This window comes from Macrobrachium rosenbergii, chromosome 10 (assembly GCF_040412425.1).
Source record: "Macrobrachium rosenbergii isolate ZJJX-2024 chromosome 10, ASM4041242v1, whole genome shotgun sequence".
Classification (NCBI taxonomy): Eukaryota; Metazoa; Arthropoda; class Malacostraca; order Decapoda; family Palaemonidae; genus Macrobrachium; species Macrobrachium rosenbergii.
In genome coordinates, this window is record NC_089750.1 from 24167553 (window position 1) to 24193449 (window position 25897).

The 25897-nt window shown below is 40.7% G+C and overlaps 2 protein-coding genes across 2 annotated transcripts in view; one reads left to right on the forward strand and one right to left on the reverse strand.

The window, feature by feature from the left end:
• LOC136842563 (uncharacterized) overlaps nt 1-25897 on the forward strand; it is a 616302-nt gene that overhangs the window by 119435 nt on the left and 470970 nt on the right. Inside the window, exon 5 of the mRNA XM_067110026.1 lies at nt 11998-12077. The gene's annotated coding sequence lies outside the window, so the exon portion shown is untranslated. The remainder of the gene's footprint in view (nt 1-11997; nt 12078-25897) is intronic.
• LOC136842290 (uncharacterized) lies at nt 16001-16629 on the reverse strand. The gene is made up of 2 exons (XM_067109549.1): nt 16441-16629; nt 16001-16399 (listed from the first exon to the last, which is right to left on the reverse strand). Exons 1-2 carry the CDS (start codon nt 16627-16629, stop codon nt 16001-16003), a joined length of 588 nt encoding a protein of 195 aa, XP_066965650.1.

Here is a 25897-nt window from a genome sequence, read left to right on the forward strand (position 1 = left end):
AGGGATCAATGAAGTTATTTTTCCAAGGTTAAAAGAAAACATTGAAATTTCGAGTATTTCATTACCAGGTAATTTTGAGGGAGAGCTCCACATTTATTTTTGAGGTTTAAACCGTGAATGGAAAAAACTTTAATATCAGATTTTTAGTCTACATAAAAAGTGGAAAACCTGCCAAACATAACAGATTATATGATTATTATAAAAGATAGGCTTATGGAAAGAAAAGGGATATTGATGATTTAGGCTATTTTGAGTGGCTAATTTAGGTTAGCCTATAGTCCATAGTAATATACAATCAAATTGTATTGCTCAAATCATAATAAATGGTTTAAAGTGAAAATTATTTTTTACTTTTACCTGTGCATGACATTGCAGCAGCAACTTCTTTCCACAAAGTGGCAATGAAGTCACGATCATGGTGTTTGTGGTCACTAGCATCATAAACAGCAAGCCGCTCCCCAACCAAGTTTATCAGTAGTTCGACCAGCATAGTTCCGATCGGCACGTGAGACTCACTATGACTGACGTCAAAAATAGGTCCAGCTCTATTTGTGACTTGAATCGACGGGACGTGACGTTACTCGATGCATTCGGTGTGAACGGTTTCTTTCAAAGACCCATAGAAAGCAGTGTTAAACTGGGTAGGCGATTCACGGTGAGTCATGAATTAGCCTGACTCGACGCTACGCGACGCTTTTGGTGTGAACGCACCTAGTAGTGCATAGTTACCGAATGCACAGTTTTTAAAATCAAGATATAAGGCAACAAAAGTTGACTAGCAAAATGAAAAGCTAATATGAAAGAAAATTATATAATACTTAGAAATAATAAAATATAACTTCCACAGTTGCAATGCAAGCAAGAATGAAAATTGAAAGGCAACTACCTGGCAGAAAAGGAGGTGAATTGCAACAAGCAGTAGAAAAGTAACTATTGCATAATGAATATTGCATTGAATTTATTTCCCATGCGTCATGCTTTTATTTACGACTGAAAAAATCATGAACAATTTAGTTGAAAAGGGGAGCACCAAAAAGACAGAATGTGCGACGCAAAATGATTTTGAAAAAGTACTGTAGTTTCTTAGTCAAATCTTCATCAACTCAGCGTTCTTGTTAACACAACATTCTTATGTTCACGGCACACTCGTGTTGTTTATTTTTATATACCTTCATACTATTTTTAGATTTTCATCACTTTATTGCTTTGTCTTTTTTTTTTTTTGAAAGGTATGCTTTTTTTATTTCATATTATCTTGAACTGCCTGTTGGTTCGGTACCAATTCTGATCTCAACTTCCATTTTAATATGTGTTCATTCTGTATTATACTTATGACAACATCTGTGTTTCAAATGCTTGTTTAGTAAAAGACTGCAATTTTATTTTAGCACTGTTGCCTGAAGAGTATTTTACCGATTCCATTGTCTCCTGCGGCACATGTATGCCCATTATTGCAATCTTGTAATTTCTTTCATTCCATTCCCATTCTACTGGGCCTTTTCATTTATCAGCTTTAATTTCATTCATTTTCTCCATTTAAACGCATTTGCCTTAATTTTATGTTCCATTTTGATATTAAAGATTCGCTAAATTTGTTCTTCTAGTACTCTACCTTAAATGGGTAGGGAGGAACTTAAGTGCCCAGAGTTTATTGACAGGCGGAAAGGAAAATGTAGATGAAGCTGTTGCGCAGTATGATACTCTTTCATGCAGGTTATGCTGCTTTCAAATCATAGTCATCACTCTGAATGGAGAGGATGTTTCGTCTTGACATTGTATTGATAGGTAACCCTACAATACTCGTATTTATGCATACGCATAGATATGCACATCTACACTGAGAGAGAATGTAAAGCTGCCATTGATAAAGTCACTGCGCTGAACGGCACAGGATTTTTTGCTGGCTTGCGAGAGGCTACCCCAGATGGTATTTACAGAGGTGAAGGTCACTACAGTCCTCTTGGCTTCCCGTTATATATCTTTTTCTTTTTAAGATACGTGTAATTTTTCCTGGGACATGTCTACCAGATTGAGATTTCATACAATTATTAAAGGAAACCTCAGTCATTTTCTCTCCAGATGAAAAGCTGGAAGCTTAGGTTTTACTCCCGTTTCTTTAGGAAGCAATATCTGGTCAGATGTACCCGTCGATCTCATACACGGAAGGAAGCAGCGTGGGATAGGAAGTATATATGAAGGCTGGGATGGCTAGAGTAGAAAAAATGTTGTTTGACGAAGACTAATTTTTTTCCCGTTGGAGGTTGTCTATGTTCCACTGGTAAGAAAAAACCCGTTTACCTAAGTGATGGCTTGATTATGTTAGAATATTACCTTGATATGGAATTAATCTATACCTTCTTATGTTAATTTCTTTTATTCAGTTTGACGAACGGAGAATCAGAATCAATAGCTAACACTTCATAGATTACTGTAGTTATATTATAATTAGTATTATGTATTTCATACTGTAGGTGTTTCACTCCGGAAAAGAGCACAGAGAAAAAGTAAGGGGAAAAATTATTGAATTCAGACTCTCTCTCTCTCTCTCTCTCTCTCTCTCTCTCTCTCTCTCTCTCTCTCTCTCTCTCTCTCTCTCTCAGCGAATGCACACCTGTATGGGGAAAGGACGCATAACTTACTTCCAAAGAAATCCACTTCATGCTATGAATTTGTTATTGCTCTCGAGTTCATTACGTTTCTTAATATGAGAGTTAAATATCTGTTTCGGATGTAAAAGAAAAAAAACATTTTATGATAGTCCTCTTCTTTTATTCAGTAGTAAATTTTATATGATACCTCTTGTCTGATGAAATATCAGCTATTTAAATGACTGCTGTTAATGGTCAATGCCAGTCATCCCCTAAAGTATCTCATTTGAAGGTCGTATAGCCCTATAGTAAAAAAAAAAAGCAATTATTATGTAGGTTCCAGTATGTTGGAAATTTAAGAGGAAGTTGTTAAAATAAAAAATCTTGAACTTGTTTTCTCACAAATGTCATTACGGAAGAGTGTTGGAATATTTCTGACAGTTTTTCTTGAAATGGAAAGCGGTTTTGGATAACTGAAGAAGGGTATTTCAGAGTTTCATACAAGCCTGTCCTTAATACTGAAAGACAAGTTTGTTTTTAGATAATTTTTTCCGTTACAATTGCCTTTTAGAAACCTAAAATATCTGGTATGCGCTTTATTCTAGATTTTAATATTTATTATGTAGCCAATTCAAAGAGATACGAAAGACATATCAACGTTTAATGGAGAGTATTGTGTTTCCCAAGTATTTCCTTGTGTGAAGGACAAAACAAATTCTAAATATTGATCACCCAATAAAAAATCATTGAAAGATGTACTCTATCTCTGAAATAACTTGTTACTGATTCTAATTTTATTTTGCGCATAAGCAAGCGTTTAAATGTATTGAAAATTTTCGATTTTTTTATGGGCTTGGAATAAAACCCCTCTGCAAATTTTGAAAGAAAAATTTGTGTATCTATATTGCATTTGTGTCAAATGACTTGACCGTAGTTATTATTGCAGTTACAAGTAAGCTCTGCTGAGATCTAATTTTAAAGCTGAAAAAGGAGAATTCAGCAGCTAAATATATACTGAATTTCATGTTTATCCAAGGTACTTTTCGATAAATAGAAAATTACAGAAGAATAGTGTACCACAACGAATATATTAATAATGTGAGATGACGAAACAAAATTTTAAGAGAAACTGGAAATTTTCAGTTCATAATATTAGTTTGAATAATTTCATGACGACTTACGCCCATTCAGTAAACAGCAGTTCAAAGGGTCATTTAAAGAATGTCTAAAATAATTGCTTGTACAGAACACCTCAGTGTAGGAAGAAAAAGCACCAAAAATGTAATGCATATACAGGAATCCGTTCCTAAGGCTTGAAAAGTTATGAGAAACATTTTGGCTGCAGAAGAATCGTGTTTGTGGGTGTAAAATCGAACAAAATCCGTTTAATGTAAATGGCCTTCTATTATTTTACGGCAGGGAAAAGTTTTTGATGGGCTCAAAACAATACAGGATAACCTAGATTAGTTATAGTAACCGTTTCGTTTTTCAGAAAATATGATATGAATTTATCAGGCATCACTGTAAGCATATGAATAATCTTAATGTGGACATGATGAACAATAGAAAAATCCTTTGATTCATCTGATTTAGTATTGTATTAACAGTACACAGTTAAAACATCATGTCAAAAGCACCTAACATCAAAAGAGAGGGGTAAAAGGGAAGACACGAGTTGTTTACATGAAAATAATGATTTAATGAAAACTTACAACGTAAACGTTAAAGACTTGGGAAGGTCTTCGTACAGTGTATTTATGACCTACTATGAGATTCACAGTCGGTGTCCCGGTGTTTTTCCGGAATAAAATTTTACCAACGTACCTGACAAAGATGACACTTTGCCACAGGGTATCTTACATCCCTACCTAATTTTTTTTACTGTATTCTGTATTACGAAAGTTGCATAATTCTGGCAATTATAAGAGTAACACCGACTTCTTGTAGACATCGCCGGCAAACGTAACTTATGATCTCATTAACTTGCCGCCTTCTTAATGGATAATTGGCTATTCGTGAAAAAGTCTCAACCTCTGGCAACAATGAAATACAACCAATACTCCTTGTTTACATTTTGTAGTAGTAGTAGTATATAGGATTTATGCCATGAGGTCGAGTGCTAGAATCCTTGCAATTGGGTGGATTCACTTTATTGTACTCTTGGTGTCCGAAAAAGGGGAAAAATAAATGGTCGCTTGACTTTTGCTGCATAATGTATGAGTAGCTAATTACTGTTAATATTTTCATTCGCTTATTATTATCAGGTTTTATGAGTCCAGAATGACTTCGTCTAATCTTAGAGACAAACAGTTGCATTTTGTAGGTCGTAATTGGATGATCTGCCAATTCATCACTTTCAATTAAGAATCATTCAAGTGAGCAAATTGAAGGACCCAGTATACTTATACTTTTTAGTGTGCAAGCAATCTTAGTATTTAAAGGCCTACCAACAATCGAACTACCACGCCGGTGATATTCTGTGGAATATGAAAACAACTTTCATTATAATGTTACAATTCAGCCAATGTTGTACTCTGTCACTAAGAGGACAGGAGCGATCATATGAAATGACATGCCCTTACATGGATCCTTTAACATAATTACATATGAGGAAACTTGGCATTATAATCAGGGTGGATTATGGCGTTTCGGACTAAGCCCAAGCACTGGGACTTATAGAGGTCATTCAGTGATATATTATAACCCATGACCCCTTTTTTTTTTTTGGCAAAGCAAGTTGTAATGTTGTTCTGCAAGTTATATTTTACTAAGAAATCAACAACTATTGCTTTATAGAGCATATATAATTATCTTTCTGCACCTTATGGAAGTCAACAAATGACGAAAACTTGGTAGCCTTGGATGTCCGGGTGTACTCCTTACCCAAAAAAGGGTCCTATTATTCTTTTACCTGGTCAAGCTTACGGAGGGTTTACCACGGGCATCCTCACTTCTAAACAATGGTGCAAGTCGAATCACAAAAGCTGTCCTGCAACCACGGGGACAATGACTTATCATAGCCGCCGTTCTTGAAGCCTTGACAAGGTACGAACATTCATTCAGAATTTCAGAGACAGCTGTTGTTGTCATCACCTTGTGGGAGGAGTCAGACGTCATATGTTACGTCACGTATAACTTTGAACCCATAAGTTAGTGTGTTCCGCCACTGGCTTCGGCTGCTTTATTTTACTCTTATGAATTTGTTTTTTCTAATATACGTAATAAAGAATGCTACCGAAAATTAGGCAGGGATGTAAAGTATACTGTGGCTAAGTGATATCTTTGTCAAATGCACAGAAAAAAGTTATTCCGAAAAAACACCGGGACAAAGGCTCTGAATCTCATAGTAGGCCTTTTCCTATAGCTACCCATCAACGTACATAAGAAGTAGCTAGCTAACTTATATAAGAACAGAATGCTATTTAAACTTAATGTCAATTCGCTTTTGAAGTCCGAAATGAAATTTAATGCCAGATTGTCAATACAGAAAAGTTTTGCTCCGATGTTGTGCGATTTGGGACCTCTCTGGGCATCCTAATGGTTAGACGGTAATGATTTTTTTCCCTCTCACTAGTGTTAATTTGCAGCATGAGTATCGTCACAGTGATGTTAAGCATCCTTGCGAGATCTCTGCACTTTAAAAAGGGTAAAAGGTAGTAAATTAATAAATTCTTTTTTGTTTTGTACCAAGAAAAAGGTGAAGAATAGAGAATTGATAAATTCTTTAAGGTACTATATTTTTTTTTATTTAAAGGGCACCCTAACATAGTACGTTTAAAGTTCCCCTTTATGCTGTAGGATATACCAGTTATACTGGAATTCAAGGTAATATTGTTTCTGATGTGCTTAAACGGGATGTTTATCACTTCATAGATTTTGTCCGCTCAGTTAACCTAGTACCGTTAGGTAATGGTTTAGGTAGTAATAGGGATCATGTCACTCAGTGATTATACTGTAGTTATCAAATCGAAAACTACGGTATTTCGTGCCACTGAAGAGCTGTTACTGATAGTATAAATTAATCATAATAGGTAATTAATGACCGGATAGGTAGAATATGACATTTTTCAAAAATTATTTGTATGTAGGACATTCCAGCTGTGTTGGAATTTTAAGAGAATATTTTGTCGAGTTCTTAGAGGCTCGACAAATTCAAAAGATGTTCATCATTTCAGACCTTTTCAAAAACCGGGCTAACCTTGTACCGTTAATGATGTAAGTGGCAAGAAGAATCGTCACTGAATTGTTAAACAGCAGTTATCAAATATCATAATAACTCGGTATTTTTACGTTGAATTTTCTTGATAATTTTCTTAGGAAAAATTAAGGACAACCTTTGCCGGGTGTAATACCTACACGATGCCGGTAGCATTTCGTATATTGCAGTATATGTATGTACCTGCATATGCTGAAGTATATATATATATATATATATATATATATATATATATATATATATATATATATATATTATATATATGTGTATATATATATATATAGAGAGAGAGAGAAGGTGGGGGGGGGACTAATAACGGAGACTAACAAAAGTCTACGAAATATTTATTAGGAACTACTATTACTGAAAATTAATAACCTGTTATCTAGTTACGTACAGTCGGGGAAAAGATTCCTTTTACTCCTTGAGTTCACAAGACATTGTAAATGGCAACGCCGCTTGTGTTTGTGTAGTTAAGTAGTAGTACTATTAGCTGATTGGTGCCGACGTCTCCTTACCAGTTAACATATATTTACTTACATATTTCATAAAAATTAAAATACGTTGATGAAAAAAATAAGTGTGGACAATCTGCAGCGTGAAAAATGTTTATAAACGTTTTTTCTCAGGATTAGATAAACGCTTTAGAGGAGGGAAATTACGTAGAGTAATATAATCATGCATTGTCGTTTGGCTCCTGAGACTGACACAGGAGAAGGCGGTGGAGGGAGAAAGCAGAAAGGTTGGAAGCAGGTAGAAGTTGTTCGGAGGGTAGTGCCGGAAAACTGTCTAATCAAACCATGCATAGCTTTAACGATTTTGCTTTTAACTCCAAAATCTTTAGAAGCTACTGAGGAATTTCCTTTTCATAAATATATACTGTCGCTACAGTGGCTGAACATAAATATCGATGCAATTGCTACAAAATCACATTCATTTTCCACAACCCATTTTTTCAAGATGAGAGAGAGAGAGAGTGTGTGTGTGTGTGTGTGTTATGGAATCATACAAATATCTGGCGAATGTAGTTGCTTCTTAATGACATCACATAAATTTATTTTGCTCATTTACTTTCTTAAATGTGGCCAGCATTCTTTTATGATACTAATGAGTGAACAGCCAAGCCATGCCATTGCTCCTGCATTTACGTGGAAAACAAGTTCTTTCTTCATTACTCTCCTGGAAGCTTCGAGAACCACTGTCAGGAAGCCTCTATTAAGGCATGAATACCAAAAATATATAGCTTGTTGAATATCGCCTAATTATTAATATATATAATATATATATATTATATATATATATATATATATATATATATATATATATATATATATATATATATATATATATATATATATATATATATATATAATCCATTTACTGCTTCATCCAGCGATGTTGACCGCGCGTTTATTGTGAAATATACACGATATAAGTACAAATTAAATGCTCTCTGCTATGCTGCTATTCTACTTCAACCACCCATCCAGAGGGACCTTGGGTGGAACATCAGCTATTAAGACTGGTTGTAGATGAGTGACACTCTTCTCAGTTGACAGAATCCAGGTCCAAGCTCTTATGATATGAACCTATGAAATCATGGGAGGTCACATTCCACGTTTGGTCTGATGGTTGCCTGGCTGCAGCATCAATGACTCCACCTTGGCTCTGAGACGCAAGTATTAGCTTTGATAATAGCAGTTATGCTTGAATCACTTGGTGCTGGTCATTTTACCCTGTATGGAAACGCCAACACATATAAATGACTATATATATATATATATATATATATATATATATATATATATATATATATATATCATTATATATATATATATATCATTATATATATATATATATATATATATATATATATATATATATATATTGTATATTATATATATTGTATATTATATATATTGTATATTATATATATATATATAATATATATATATATATATATATATATATATATATATATATATATATATATATATATATATATATATATAATGTTATGCCCTCGAACAAGGTCAGATAGGTCATAATCTCTTACTACATCTGTTTTAAGAACAGCGCCATATCATCTTACATCCCTGAGATCCCTGAGAGCAATGGCCAGCATTGGGTCAGCACATTCTTTCTCTCTCGTCGACTCCTCTCCCGTATCTGTCTTCAGACAAAGCCCTACTGGAATAAAATGTCGTGATACAAAACTAGACTTTATTTGCAAATTTAACGAAAGTATTTCAGCAAAAGCTACGTTCATGAAATGGAGTGACTCACACCCCATAAAAATGGAAATCATAACTAGAGGAAATTCAGACTCACAATCAATTGAATTAATGATTATAGACCAACCAATACTAGTGACTAACACCCTGGTCACCAAACAAAATAAAACAGTCATAATTATTCTGGACCAAAATAAATGTCATAGAGTATGTTAAAAGAACACACTTCCAAAATATTCATCCTCACATGACGAACCCAGAATTCCTGTTAAAAGAAACATATAGCATATATTAAAACCTGAAGTGGTGCAAAAAGAAAAGACATTTAAAACAGAAAATGCATAATGGAGAACAGAGGAGTTTCACTGCAACACAAACTGTGTATTCCACATAATGTCTGGAAAAAATATAAGTGTTAATGAGTTATCTTACTCACACACTATGGCCGCAAATAAAAGTTTCTCACAGTGGCTGCTTTTATTACTAACACTGCTCAAAGAGCGAATCACCCAGCCGCAAATCGAAGTGAATAGCTATTGTATGGTTCCTTGATAATATATACATTAGAGAGCACACATACGCATGCACTCACTTAATAACCCCTCCCTTGAAGCGTAATGACACCGTTCAATGCTCGAAGGATCACAACGCTTCCATCAATCTGTCACGTTGTCTCCATGCATCTTGGCCATGATCAGAAGGCACAAATGAACGCGTCAGATACCCGCTGTATCTAACTGCGGAAACCACCAACTTCAACATAAATGCCACCTGCACCAGATATACTTTTTCACAGGCTAGCACATTGTTCGCTAAAAGACGTAATATATATATATATATATATATATATATATATATATATATATATATATATATATATATATATATATTATGTATATATATACATATATATGTATATTTTTAAGTGAATACCATACTGCTTTTTATGATTTTTCCATATTTAAAAGGATGTTTATTTTGTCTTAGCCAAGAATTAAAGACACATGAAATTTGCGTGCAAGAGTGAAAATAGACAAAGCTTATTTTTTATGGGCTGCTATAGAATTTTTGTATATGGTAAACAAAAAAGATATACATTCTATATCCCAGTAACCAGGCTATAAAGAATATTAACTATGTATAATTTGAAAGTAAAAGAGCGTTTACCAACATTCAGTGGCTGATAAATCATGATTAAAACTGTGGGATAATAGGATTATGTTAATAGTAAAAATAACTCCATATTACAAGTTATCCGAGTGATCTCAGCAGCAGTCGATGGAAAGGAACTTCGTTCTTAGCTGAACTCTAGTGGCCCTTCTTCTTGGGTAGACATCCTATACAGTATTCTTGGCCACAAAGGATGAACTAAAAAAATGTTATCCGACAACTACTACAAAGTATGTCTAAAAATGAATTTGTATCATGATCGCCGATACATTTCATGAAATTTTTGTTAATGCAAATATCTCTGTCCATGAATTAGTATCATCTCCAAATTCCTGTGTATCTGTTGGGAATTCAATATTTCCATTCTTTTTATTCATCCATATTCTCACAAAAACAAAATTTTGATTCTTTTCTAATAACGATATACAGAACGGTTGGCTGTTCAAGATAGAACTACTCTTCCTCCGCTGTTAGATTGAATTACACAAATTTGACGGAATTTTCAATGTAGAGTAGATGATACTCAAAGGAAAATATTAGGATTACACAAAACAGATGATGAGCCTCATTGCATATGTCGGTAAACGAATTAATACCCATAATTGTAATCAGCCAGTCAGAGGCACCCTTACGTCCAGTCGTTCATTTGAAGTTTTATGAAAATATTTGAACTCTAATGTAGCTAATTGTGGTCAGAAACATTTGAACGGGACTGGTCAAGGTTATGGTATTTAAGAAATTGAATAAGAAAACTACACTTTTATTGTAGAATTTGATAGAAATTACATATTTATTCTCTCTCTCTCTCTCTCTCTCTCTCTCTCTCTCTCTCTCTCTCTCTCTCTCTCTCTCTCTCTCTCTCAGTTCGTGTATAGGAATAAGTTATGTTATTCAGTATGATTTTGTAGACATTGTATCGATATTTATTTTCAGTCGCTGTAGCTACATTATTTATCACTTCAATGGGAAATCAGAACTAGCTTCAAAAGGTTTAGGAGTTATGAGAAAAATCGTTAACGAAGCTATACGTGCTTTGATAGTTCATCGTCTCTACCTTAGAAACAAGCCCTCCCTCTTCCCGCAAACCACCCCACCGCCCCCCCCCCCTCTACCAAACGCAAGTGTATGATGATTTTACGTTATGTGATTTCCCTTTTATACATCTTTTATAATCTTAAAAAGCCAAGTATAAAACCATGAATCACGTTGTAGTTTGTTCTTAAGCTTTTTTCTTTATCAGGTCATTTCATTTCTTTTGAAATAATCAAGTGAATATATATCAACTGGTAAGGAGACATCTCCACCAATAAGGCTTGCCTTTGAGTACAGAGAATTCATTCATATTTTCAAAAGTTTCTACTACATAAACAAAATCGGCGTTACCATTTAGTGTGTCAAGTGAACGCAGGGGGTAAAAGGAATCTTTTCCCCGGCTGTATCAGAGGTAAAGTGGAAGAAAAGATGAACGCTTTTGTGCTGTGACTATTTTTTTTTTACCAACGTCTTAGAAACATTTTAGAAACCCCAAGGTGACTCAAGGTCACAGATCCTTCAGCAGTAAAATGGACAATGTTTTTTACCATCTCCGCTAATATGATAATTTTGTTAAAATCATTGCTTCTAGAGTTTTTCTTGTTTTGTAGTTCAAAAATATCCAGAACCCTAATTAATATTCATCCATATTAACTCAGAAACAGAATTGAGGTTAAGCTATTATAGTGACGAAGAAATAATAATCGTTACATTGGCCATATGCAGTAATCGATTTCTCCCATTTTTTTAATTTCAGCATTTCTGAAGCGATGTAGACGTTTGGAGCCAATGCAAATGGGTATTGAAAGAATGGCAGAGACTATTACATAGTTGGAGGTAAGCCGATAATTTGCCGGTATTTTGTATTCTTGTGTCGGTAACAATGTTAGCGGTGTTTTTTTATTTTTTTATTTAGAGAACTATGTAGACCGCTGAATTTAAATCACCATATTAATTCACTCCTTGAACGCGAATTATGTTGAAGTTTTGAGAGGGACTTGTTTTGTAAGAGAATCCTGCTGTGAGCTGATGTATAATGCCATGAATCCAAAGACTTGCTTCTTAGCAGCCGGTGTACGCACAGAAGTAATTAGGTGTTTGTGATGCCATTTAGATCAAACTAGTAATGGTTGCAGGAAATTGTTGTTTTATTGTAAATGTCATGTTTACACAGGGATGTAATAGTTTAGAATATTAATGGGAAAATGTTACCATATAATTTTATCTCTATTTGTATATCCTGTTTAATAATTTTCATCTTTATATTAGTGCTCTGCCCCCAGTGCTTGTACCTCTCACAGAGGGCAATGTATTAATAGTGTCTGTACGTAATACCCGGCGTGTAAGCCGGATAGTGTTGTATATTTGTGGATATATTAATCTACATTCTCCTCCAATTAGGGCCTTCGAAATCTTTCAAGGTACAGCTACTTGAGGCCTATTAGCCCTGGGAAATGGGTATAAAGTGTTTTGTATGTGTTAGTGCTTGGCCCTCCCTTGACCTCAAAAATGTCATCCGACCAATCTCCAACCGTTGTGCCAGTAACCCTGGCACCTAACGATACCTGTGCCTCACGCACAAATTCTGTGCTGGAGAACAATTGTCTTTACTTTATAATGTAACAGTTGAACCATTCCATCATCGAGTCTTTATACAATCTGTCCATGCAGCCTTCTCCGAAGAGGAAATTAACATTGCATAGCCAGAATGCAAAGACCTGATACCAGATTCCGTTCTTCGGGAGTGATTGGCGAATAACTTATACTCTCCCAAGAAAATATCATATATCACTAAGTGGCAAAGGACCTGCTCACTGAAAATCTACTCTGATGACCCTTTCACTGTGCTCCCAAAGGGGCCTGCTGATCTAAGCCTTCCTGCATTGTACAATACAGCAGAAAATGCCCTCCAATCATCAAAGTTTCTCTCAGAAAAAATTGACGAAACAAATAACAATCTTTCTCTGATCTGGGACGTGATCAAGGGAGTACAGGAATCATTTGACGGTTGTAAAACTGAGGAAACAATCTTTCACACTGATATGGGATGCGATCAAAGGAGTTCAAGAATCGTTCAACAGTCTTACAGCAAACCACCACACTTTTGAATTGAGCATCTATTGTTTCCTTCCTGCTCATCAACATGAGAGAAGTGGAGTTGCGACGTGAGGTAGAGGTAACCGTACCCTCCCAAGTAGGAAATGCCCTCTCTCTCACAGATGAAACACCCACATCACCCATAGACCTATTGGAGGCGACCAATGGACTCCCAATCTCCCCTTCTTCCCTAGTGCCTCTGGTGGAAGATAGATCCTCAGTGAAGATCACCAGCCCTCGAGAGTCTTCCGACCCTGTCTCTCCCCTCCCTAACTCCCCCTTGGTGGATGATGATGATAATGTTCATGATGAGATTGGTGGCTGGCAAACACAAGGCAGCAGAAAAAAGAAAAGAGCCTCTCATTTACCAGCTGGACCAAACCAAAACAAGCGTGAATCACCTCGCCTGAAATCTGAGAAGAGGTGTCACGTTGCGATTCACAATTTGCGCTCATCAGTAAAGTTAGACACCATAATAGAGAGAGTCATGTTTCTCACATACTCCGACCCTCATATCTTCAACAATCTCCCATGCAAAGTTAAACAAAGTGGCTCACAGGATTGCCTGCCTATTTTGTCACCTCGATGTTCATAAAGGCAAGAATTTTGGTCCTAATATAAAAGTCTCAAGATAAACCTAATCTGGAACCAACCAACCAAACCCACCCCAGGGTACTTACTGACACACCATACAGGGGTATAGGTGCAGGCTCATCTTCTATCGCAATTGCCAGCCAACCTCCCACTGCAAGTGACTGCCCACGCCTGCCAGCCAACCCCCATCCACCCAAATAATAACTCATTCATTTCTCAACTTCATGAGTAGCATTTGGTATAATTTCATGGAATATTTTTGGCCTTAAGCAGAACATTCCTCTCCTAAACGTGTTCTGCAAAGACTTCAAAGGCATCACTGCATTGCAAGAAAAACTCCTTTGTCCACATGACGTTGTCACCTGCAATTCAGTACATGAAGACTTCAGAGTTCTCTCGACCTCATTGATTCAAGTTACAGATCACATTGTAGCCGGTCACCCAAAAGGGGGCCCTTTCTTCCCTGTGGCACAAATCTTTAGACAATATAATGAATGTGATGACGTATAAGAGTGATAGGTTGCTGGGTCTTCAAGTGACAGTAGGGGACTCTGAGATCCTAATAATTAATGTATATGCCCTGGGAGAATAATAATTTAGATCAATACTGCATGATCCTAGGTGAGTTACACAGCAATATTCACGATTCTGCTGCTGATCATAATTTGTATAATTGGGGACCTTAATTCTCTTCCCACAAAACAATTTTATAATGAACTTAATCACTTCTGTTAAAATTATGCTCTCCAAATTAGCGATGTAATGCTCCTCCCCATCCCCCTCTTCCTATACCTATGTACAAAATAGAACGGACACAGTTACAACCTCCTGACTGGACCACTGCATCATGTTTCCATACCTTCATGAATCAGTTGTGAGCTGCAACATTTGCTATGATCTTGCAACAGGCTATGATCACATCCCCTTACAGGTGTCATTCAATACCCCATCCCTCCCTACTGTGAACCCCCTAACTAGTCGCCTACCTGCTGTTAAGTGGGACTAAAAACCACCTGAAAACCAGATCCTTTTAGGGTCACCACAGAAAATAGGTTGCGGTCAATAGTTCAACCAGCAGATGCCTTACTTTGCACTAATCCAAAATGTAGAAATGACCACCACAGGAGAGAACTTATAGAATTCTATTCGAATATAATATCCGCTATGCTTGCCTCTGGCAGGGATACCTTTAGATTTCATCAAGGCAACGCTTGTAACATATTTGGTTGAAATGACTTGGTTAAAGATCTGTAAACACACTCCCAAGAAATGTTTTTACTGTGGAGGCAAAATGGTAGCCTGAGGGAAGGACACTTTACATTGCTAATGAGACAGGTGAGAGCGTAGTTCAAACTTACTCGTAAGCACTACAGACTAAATGAAAGGCAACTAAGAGCAGATGCAGTGTCAAAAGAATTAGAATCTGGTGATTACCCTCGTCTTTGGAATGACATTCAATCCCTAAGTCCCAAAACTAAGAAGCTGTCACAGAAAGTAGAAGCCGTTGGTGATGAGGCCATCACAAGAATGTTGGGCGATCACTTCAGCGCTATCCTGGATTGTATAAACGATCAAGACTCCCAAAGGAAAGTAGGTAACCTTCTTACTGATAATTTAAGAGGTGCAAAAGAAACGAGCAGGAAAAATTACTGCTGCTTTATTGGTGACCCAGGCGGTTTATATAGCGGCAGACTGATGTCACGCCGCGGAATACAATGAGAACAAGGGTGACCTGAGGTCGATAATAATTAACAATAAATACAGTACAGTGAATGAATACACTTTGAATTATACAAATGGACAGAAATGGAGTTGAATGCAATCTGATGCCTGCGAAAGAAGAATACATGATATACAGATTGGAGACAGGTAAATAATTATATACACAGTTTAAATGATTGGATCTGCATGACCCGTCACGCCAGGTGTGATGAATTGTAGAGGCAAAGAAAATGGGACGTCACCATAGAAAACTCGCTCAGCAGAGACTTTACAAATACTCCCCCCACAAGACGTGGGTAACGTCTGATTAGTTGGCGTATCTGCTGGGGCGCTGAAGGGTGCCGCAGCTACGTGAGGACATCGGGAAAACACCCTCTGTGGGGGGGCGGCTGGCTGCGGGTGTGGGCAGGTGCGGGCGGCTGACTGCGGGTGTGGGCAGGTGCGGGCGGGTGCTTCCGGGGGCAGCCGCGTGCCTGCTTCTTAAGGGGGGCTGGCTGCGGTGACAACTGTCCAGGTGGAGGGTGCGGTGTGGTGACGTCTGTGTCCTCCTCCAGGAGGGCGGGCTTGATGCAGTCTACTAACACCCAGTCGTTCTTCCCGTGAAGGGTGAGCAGGAACGCCTTGTTGTTCCTCTCCAGCACATGGAAGGGCCCCCTGTAGGGCCTGGTCGGTGGCAGGTGGACGGCGTCATCCCTGACGAAGACGTGGGTGATGGAGGACAAGCCGGCAGCGTGAAGGTGACCGACCTGTCGGTATATGTCTGCTTGCAGGGGGCAAACTTGCCAACTATGTCGCGAACCCTCTGGACAGATGGGTTGTGGCGGTCCTCTGTAACTAGCTTGCCCGGGACCACGAGGGGCTTGTCGTAGGTTTTCTCAGCTGTGGACGGGACGCTGTCAGCCCTGGGGGCGGTTCTCAGCCTGAGGAGGACCCACGGCAGCTGGTATTTCCAATCCTCAGCGGTGCAGCGGGCCATGAGGGACGCCTTCAGGGACCTGTGAAACCGCTCGACCAAGCCGTTGGCTGCGGGGTTGTAGGCCCTGGTGGTGTGATGAGCTGTCCCCAGCAGCCGTGCCAGGGCGGACCACAATTCGGACAGGAAGGCGGGGCCCCTGTCGGTTGTAATGTGGTCAGGGACACCGAAGTGGCTGATCCAACTGGAGAGTAGGGCCTTGGCGCACGCACTGGCGGTGGCTTCTTGTATGGGCGTGGCTTCAGGCCACCTTGTTGAGCGGTTGACCACCCTCAGGAGATATCTGGCCCCGCCTGACGGGGGAAGGGGCCCAACGATGTCGATGTGAACATGGCCGAACCGCCGCCCTGGCTGCAGAAACTCTCCTATTCCAGACTCGGTGTGACGCCCCACTTTGCTGGTTTGGCATTGCAGGCACTACCTCGCCCAGGTCCTCGCGTCCTTCTGCACTCCGTGCCAGACGAACTTCTCTGACAGCAGCTTGGCCGTCATCCTGCCGGAGGGGTGGGACAGCCCGTGGGTGATGTCGAATACCTGTCGGCGGCAGGAGGCGGGCACCAGGGGGCAGGGCTGGCCAGTACTGACGTTGCAGAGGAGATTTGGGCCCCAGGGGCGAGGGGCATGTCCCTCCACTTCAGGGACGTGATGTCGGTGCGGTAGGCTGGGGGGTCTGGGTCGGCGGCCTGCTCCCTGGCGAGGTCCTCGTAGTTGATCCCGAGCTGCACTGCATTAAGCTTGACTCCGGAGAGGGTATCTGCCACGGGGTTCTTCCTGCTTGGAGGTACTTGACGGAGCAGGTGAACTCTGCAATGGCCGCGAGGTGTCGCTGCTGCCTGGAAGACCATGCGTCCCCCTGCTTGGTGAAGGCGTGGACCAGCGGCTGGTGGTCCATGTAGATTGTGAAGGGCATGCCCTCCAGGAGGAACTTGAAGTGCCGGACTGCTCGGTATACTGCGCAGAGTTCCCTGTCGAAGGTGCTGTAGTGGGCCTCTGTGGGGTTGAACTTCTTGCTGAAGAAGGCGATGGGCTGGGGGCGCTGTCGACGACCTGCTCCAGGACGGCTCCACAGGCGACGCTGCTGGCGTCCGTCGTCAGCTGGAGGGGAGCGGTGGGGTCCTGGTGGGCCAAGGAGGTTGCCTCGGCAAGGGCGGCCTTCATCAGGGAGAAGGCCTGCTGCTGGCTGGGTCCCCACTCTAAGGATTTTGGTTGGCCTTTCAGGGTTTCCGTCAGGGGGGCCATGGTGTGTGCGATCCCGGGGGATGAACCTCCTGTAGTAGTTCACCATCCTGAGGAACTCCTGGACGGCCTTGACGGAGGTGGGGACGGGAAACCTGGTGGCGGCCGCTACTTTAGATGTGAGCTGGCTGGACACCATCCGGGGATATCTCGTGGCCCAGGAAGTCAGCTTTCTGGACGCCGAAGGTGCACTTGTCAAACCTTACGACGAGGCTGTTCTCCTGCAGGCGCTGCAGGACTGCCCGGATGTGCCTCTGGTGCTCCTTGTGGGACTTGGAAAATATAAGGATATCACCCACGTAGCAGGTGCAGAACTTCAGGTCCCCCAGGATGCTGTCCATGAGCTGCTGGAAAGTTGCCCCTGTGTTCCTCAGGCCGAAGGTGGAGAAGGCGAAGACGTAGGACCCGATAGGCGTGATGATGGCGGTCTTCGGGACGTCCTCTGGCGCGACTGGTACCTGGAAATAAGATTTCAGGAGATCCAACTTAGAAAATATTCTGGCCCCATGGAAGGAGGCCCTGAGATCCTGCAAGTTCGGCAGGGGGTAATGGTCAGGTTCCGTCTCCAGGAGCTGTCCGGTTTCTGCACCATGTGGAAAGTTAAAAAGTATAGTTTAGTTTTACCAGACCACTGAGCTGATTAACAGCTCTCCTAGGGCTGATTAACAGCTCTCCTAGGGCTGGCCCGAAGGATTAGACTTATTTTACGTGGCTAAGAACCAATTGGTTACTTAGCAACGGGACCTACAGCTTATTGTGGAATCCGAACCACATTATAGCGAGAAATGAATTTCTATCACCAGAAATAAATTCCTCTAACTCTTCATCAGCCGGCCGGGGGAATTGAACTCCGGTCCATCGAGTGACAGTCCGAAGCTCAACCAGCTCAGCCAAAGAAGGGCTATACTGCACCATGTGGAGAGGGGAGGCCCATGGGCTGGAGGCCTTCTTGCATATTCCCATCCATTCCATTTCGGCGAAGGCATTCTTGGCCTCCTGAAGGCGCCGAGGGGGAAGCCTCCAGAACCTTGCGTGTGCAGGGGGGTCCTTTGTTTTCATGTGGTGGTAGATGCCATGTTTAGCTGGGGTCCCGGGTACCTGGCGGAGCTCGGGCCTGAACACGTCGGGGAACTCCTTCAGCAGCTGTGAGTACTGGTGGGGGGGCGACAGAGCAGATGGTGGGCGCCTTGGGTCCCGTTGCTAACTGGAGGGACTGGCAGGAGTCGGTGTTGAGGAGGCGCTTCCAACCGACGTCGACTGCCAGCCCGAAGTGGCCAAGGAAATCCGCACCCAGGAGCGGGGTCCTTACGTCCGCGACAACGAAGTCCCAGGAATACCTCCGGCCAAGGATGGAGATCGACAGGAGCCTGGTGCCGTAGGAGAGGATGGGGGACCTGTTGGTGGCCGTCAGGAAGGCAGCCGGGTCTGGTGCATGCTTGTGGTCCTCTCTGGACAGCGGGAACATTGATCTAACGGCCCCTGTGTTGTCCAACATCATCCTGCCGGAGACGGTGTCGCGGACGTAGAAGCCTACTGGCTCTGGGGCCCCTGGGTTCTTCTGTTGCCATGGCAGCCTGTCTTGCTGGCCGCCGCCTCCCCGTTTTTTGGACGGCCGAATGAACAAGGCGGCTGGCAGTTCCTGGTGTCCTTGTCGAACCGCCTGTGGTAGTGGCAAGGACCCAGGGGATTCCACCCGCTGTGAGGCATTGGGCGCCTCCTGGTGACGGGGAGTGCGGGCGCTGGTGCCTGCTTTGTTGCCTTCACGGAGTCTGTTAGGTGCTGCGCTGTGCGGATCAGGACCTCGAGGGGCATGGCATAGGGCTCAGGGATTTGAGTGCGGACCTCCGGGAGGAGCTGACGGAGGAGGAGCTCCTGCGTCAGGCTTATTTTGAGTTGTTTTCCATTGCCGTCGGTGTCGGGGAGGGTGAGGAGGTCCTGTATCATGCCCCATGACTCCATGATGCTCTGATCCTGCCGCGGGCTGACGGCGAGGTAGAGGGTGTGGGCGGCCCGTTCGGCGACCAGCAGGGAGCATGTTTCGAGAGGGACTTATTCAGGAGGTGGTAGGTGAGGGGTCGTGCAGCGGACACCCACTGGACGAGTTTCCTGTAGATCTCCTCCGGCAGGGCATTGAGTACTGCGTCTGCTTGCAGCACCTTGTCGTTGAGTTCTGCCAGCCTGAATTGACTCTCGACCCTGTACAGCCACGCCAATTGGTTCCCCTGCGTGAAAGGTGGCAGCTTTATGGTCAGGGCGGCCTTTGCTTGTCCTGCCAGGCAGGACCCCGGGCAGGGGAGAGTGCGGGGTGCGGGCAGGGGTATGGAGGAGCGCGAGCCTCGGCGCGGGGGCAGGCGCGGGCGATATGGGCGGGAGGTAGACATCCGAATCCGTGAGGTTAGCGGTTAACTGAATGAGGGAGGGGATGTCCGCGTCCATGCTCGCTCTTGCCCTCTTAATTGGAGTAGGATACTAGCGTCAAAACTTAATTGGAAGTGCACCGTGTGAGTCCGTTAATGATGCTGGTGATTTGCCGACGAGAGTCAGTATGCCCGAAATCTGGTTACAACGCCGTTGTGAGTCCGTTAGGGGCGTGGGTAGTTCCTGGAGCCAAGACTGAGTCGCCGTGTGAGTCCGCTAATGGCTCTGGAACCACTCCGGGGTCACCACTTTAAGAGGTGCAAAAGAAACGAGCAGGAAAAATTACTGCTGCTTTATTAGTGACCCAGGCGGTTTATATAGCAGCAGACTGATGTCACACCGCGGAATACAATGAGAACAAGGGTGACCTGAGGTCAATAATAATTAACAATAAATACAGTGAACGAATACACTTTGAATTATACAAATGGACAGAAATGGAGTTGAATACAATCTGATGCCTGCAAAAGAAGAATACATGATACACAAATTGGAGACAGGTAAATAATTATATACACAGTTTAAGTGATTGGATCTGCATGACCCATCACGCCATTTGTGACGAATGTAGAGGCAAAGAAAATGGGACATCACCATAGAAAACTCGCTCAGCAGAGACTTTACAATAACATTAAATTTTGTATTACGCCAGGTAACATCAGCGATTCCATAAACAGCTTACCAAACAAGAAATCGCCTGGCTGTGATGGTCTTCCTGCAGAAGCTTTCAAATTCTGCCACCCAATGATTTACATTTCGCTAGCTTCCCTATTCAGATGCAGCTGACCCTGGCAATTATCACTCGATTGCAATTGCTACAATTGCTTCAAAGATACTTGAATCGGTTCTTCTAGTGAGACTTCTCCCCTTTCTACACACTACTGACAACCAGTTTGGATTTAAAGCAAACCACTCAACTGACACCTGTAACTACATCCTGAAAGAATTACTGAACTATTACCTATCATCAGCCTTTCCTGTATTCCTATGTTTTGTGGATGTGAGAAAAGCCCTTGACATGGTAAACTTCTTGAAGCTGCACAAAAGAGGCACACTTCTATATTTAATTGGAATTTTATATTGCTGGTTCCCCACATAGCAGTCCTGTGTCAAATGGCGTAACGTAGTGTCGTACAGCTTTGGCTCCCTAAACGGGCTATGGCAAGGGGGCATTCTCTCTCCATATACCTGTTTAATATATGCACAGATACCTTAATGTCAAACTGAACTTACTTCCAATTGGATGCTCTATCAACGAAACAACAGCAAACAGTCTCTGTTACGCCAATGATACGGTTCTGATTTCCCCATCAGTGCAAGGCCTCCAGCGACTAATTGACACTTGCTGCAGATATGCAGAGGAATTTGATATCCTCTACAACGAAACCAAGACCCAATGCATGTTGCTGCTCCCGAGATCACTTAAGTATATTGCAGAACCGCAATTTTTCTCGGAAATCATCATCTGGAATTCATGCATGAATTACTGTACTTGGGCCACGTCATCATGGACAACCTAAAAGATTCGGCAGACATAGAACAGAGGCAACTGGTAACATGATTGCAAGGAGGTTTGTGATTGCAAGGAGGTTTGCATTTGTCACCGAGACACAAAACTGCTGCTCTTCCACTCATACTGCTACAGCATATATGGGTGTTCCCTTTGGATGAACTATACCCGAGAGGCCATTAGATGTATCACCATTGTACACAGTGACATTCTGAGATGCCTCACCAACACACCCCACTACCTCTCTGCCCTGCAGATGTTCATAGAAAACTGCCTGGTTAATTTAAAAATCATTGTTAGGTGAACAATGTCCAGTCTGATTGCCAAACTGGGAAACAGCAGCATTTCACTTATACGATGTGTCTTAAGCAGTGAGGCTAGAAGAAGATCTAAAATGGAGGAAAGATGGGATAATGAGGCGTCTGTTTTATAAATGGTGTTATCTTCCTTCATATGGGGTGGCCTGAGTTGCTTTGTATTTTTGCAATTTATTAAAGTGTCATCTGCAGAATCTGTTATTATTATTATTATTATTATTATTATTATTATTATTATTATTATTATTATTGTTGTTGTTGTTGTTGTATTACTATGTTTATTATGATTATTTTTTATTATCAGTGTTATTATTATTGAGATTTGCTTTTTTCACTTTTTCATATTTAGCCCTCTGGACATGACTTCTGTAACCACCTAAGGTCCCTAGCTGGAGATTAATTGTATGCAGTGTATTTTTAATTATAATTTTTAATATTTTTATTATTCTCTATATTAGTACTGTCATTAACATTATTGTAATTACTGTTTTTATTACTTCTTCAGTGACTGTTTGGATATTGCCAATTATCATTTTTATCATTTTGTGTATCTAGATTGTGTGTACTGTATTGTATTCTCTACTTTGTATATTCCATGTATATGGCCCTGAGCTGAAATAAGGAATATTATTTTTACTATTATTTTTTATCTCGTCTCTTGATCGCTTAAATTAATGGTGTGCCATGGTGAATCTTTCTCAGCAAGTTGGTGACCCTTCTGGGTAGCATATACACTTCATCCATACTATTTAAACTTCATGCATGTTAATATTATTATTGTTGTTATAAGTTTAGTTACCATTCATCTCCACCGTGTTGACAACCAACTTTAGCCATCCCACCTTTCGAGAATTTGGTACTTCGAGGTTGATTCATGCATGAAAAGCGCTCTTCCCTGTTACTTGTGATGTCTTCTTGCACTACAGAAGTTCACTGTCACCAGGGCAGAATTATCTCAAGGATCAGCATGTGGAATCCAGGAGTGGGCTGATGTTAAGGATAGGACTCCCTGCTTTCTGTCTGGTTTACTAACCAGTAGGGTTGGAGTGGGAATGATTGTATTCTTGACATAGTGTATTCTTGACATAGTCTCCATCCCAACAAGTGGGTTAACTTACACTTATGCCATTTCAATTATGTTGGTGCTATCCCTGCAGGGTAGGGAAAGAGGTGGACATTGGGATTTAATTCCTATTAGTATCACTGACGGAGATCCAAGCCCCACGAAAAGTGTATGGTGTTTTAATACAATCAAGTAATTTATTTTTAGTTTTTTAATATTTTTATGAATAGGTTCATTAAAATAAAGTACCCATGGATCTAATGATGTCTTGACATGGTTGATGAATTTGGATCAGTCCTTGAAGAGCTTTGATATAAAATCTCGGCTATACTCTCACACCCAAGTTCCCTTCAAATAAGAACTAATTTAGTAAATTTGGTAATAATATAGTTAACTTGGACAGACATTGTCCCTGCCTTCTCTAAAGAATTTTATGCCAAGTTTTTAAAATTAAGACTGGCATAAGAACTCAAGAGCTAGACATTTTTGATATTCAAAGGGATACTGTAAAAGTGTATGGAAGGAACCTCAGGATGTCGACACTTGGCAGTGGAGAATGATAGAAGTGGTATCTAAGTAAAAGAGCAGAAAACCATAACCAGCATTATAGACAGTGAAGTAGAAGTTTCACCTTAAGGAGCCCAAAATTCTTGTAAAGGAGTATTAAGATTAAAGGAGTTCACAAACTTTTTGGAAGAATTGACAAGTCCAGGAGTATTTTGAAGCGAGGCAAATGAAGAAGGCCCTTGATGAGGCAGTAACATCGTGGCTTATCTAAGCGCTTATCTTTAATCTTGTAGAGTAGATACTGCTTGGTTAAAGTTGAAAGTAAACACCTGTGTTACCCCAAGTTTCTACTGCTAGAACTATGGACATGTGAGCAACACGTGTCGAAGGACAGTTAAGAATGAAAAAGTTATTTATAACAACTGGGGTGAGACAAGCATGGAAAATGCCATGATCCACCCTATTATTTAAAATGTGGGAAGATCATTCGACTTATGACAAATTATGGGACAGACAGGCATATAAAAGGTTTAGTTCAGGCACTTTTGAAAGGCAAAAAGAAATGTTGAGCTCCTTATGTACTTGTTCTGGCATTACACTTGCCTCAGTCTTGTCAAAAGCAAACCAGCAGATGTAATAACCTCTGAAAAAGCCATGGAAAATAAAGTGATAAGGAATCTACCCCATCAAGCTGAGTGCAGATTAAGTGGAGGTGATAAAGATCAGATGCCATAAATGAAAATAGGTACTACTGAAGTGATACCGTAAGTCTTTTTCTTTCATAAAAATAAGACATGCACATCATCCCTGGACTTTAATGATGTTGGCACCAGTGGTTGCTGATGTTCTTGACTCTACAGAGACATAATCAGTGGGCACTGGTGGTCATTAGAAATCCAGTTGCCTCATTAGCCATAAGGGGAGGATTAACTTGATGCTGGAGACATTGAAGTAATCTGTGGTGCAATTCAAGCAAACCAGCACCAGTCAGGCACCTAATTCCAAGATGTTCCATCTTATTCACTGATTTTAAACCCAGACTTAAAAACATGGTTTTTGATCAGTGGCAAGAAAAGTGGAACTCGCAAAATAAGAATGAGGGAGATCACAAATGAGATATCCCCTTGGAACTAAGGCAGTATGACTAGAAAATGGGAGACAGCTCTCTGTTGCTTGCATATTGGCCACACATGCCTACCACATAGCTTTTTGATGGCTTGTGAACATCAGTCTTGTTGTGATGAAAGTCTGGTCCCTTTGACTGTGAATCACATGTTGACTGATCGAGTCCCCTAATCTTGGGGATTTATAGGGATTGATTTCTCTCTCTGGTCTATGGTGGGGATTGCTGGTACATCCTTGCCAAGATTTTTGGAGGGAATACAAGTTACAATGGTAGTGGAATATTTATATTTGGTGCAGAAACAGGTCTTTTTGCAACAAATTTGTCAAGGAACTTAACTAAAATTTTTCTGATTTAATGGATAATTTCATTTAACAACTATGTTTTAGAATTTTCTTATGTCTGAAGTTTATATTTGTATAAAGAATCTTACGTCAGTGACCTTGGCAGTTTGACGTCAGATTACACCTAATAAATCAAATAAAATCCTCATACCTATAAGTTAGTTTGTGGATGGTGTTAATTGACGATTTAATTTCTGAATGGTGGTAACTGAGGAATCCTCTCATTTAGGCAGGATTAGGTCCCATGATAAGCATGATCTTAATCCAGTACCATTGTTGTTGGTCTTCATGTTTGTGGCATGGATGTCGACATTACCGTGAAACTTGATTTCCTGTAGACATAGGATACTGAAGAAGATTGATAAGACAGTGAGTTTTTCCCTTCCTGTAAAGATGAGCTTTTAAGGGAGACTCCTTTTTCCACTGTGATGCGTTGGTTTTATAGCAATTTGCTCAAACATTTAATAACCAATTTGGCTTGTTCCATGTTAGTGTTTTCACATTGTGTATTATTATTAACTCTTACATTAGTCTAGTATGGTATTATTATTAACGCTTACATTAGTCTAGTATGGTCTGTATTTCTATACAGACATATATCATGAGATGGCAGTGTAGTCTTATGTGAAAGCTTTTGTCTATTGTAAGATGAAGCTTTAAGAATAATATTAGGAGTCATATGGCAGGATAATGACAAATGATACCATAAGAGAAATCACAAAGTTTCCGTATGTAGATGAGGTCATGATAAGG

Coding starts and splice junctions, on each gene's coding strand:
- LOC136842290 (XM_067109549.1), bottom strand. CDS start 16,629: ATGGCCCGCTGCACCGCTGAGGATTGGAAATACCAGCTGCCGTGGGTC. Junction 16,400..16,440: donor TCCAGAGGGTTCGCGACATA/GTTGGCAAGTTT, acceptor ATATACCGACAG/GTCGGTCACCTTCACGCTGC.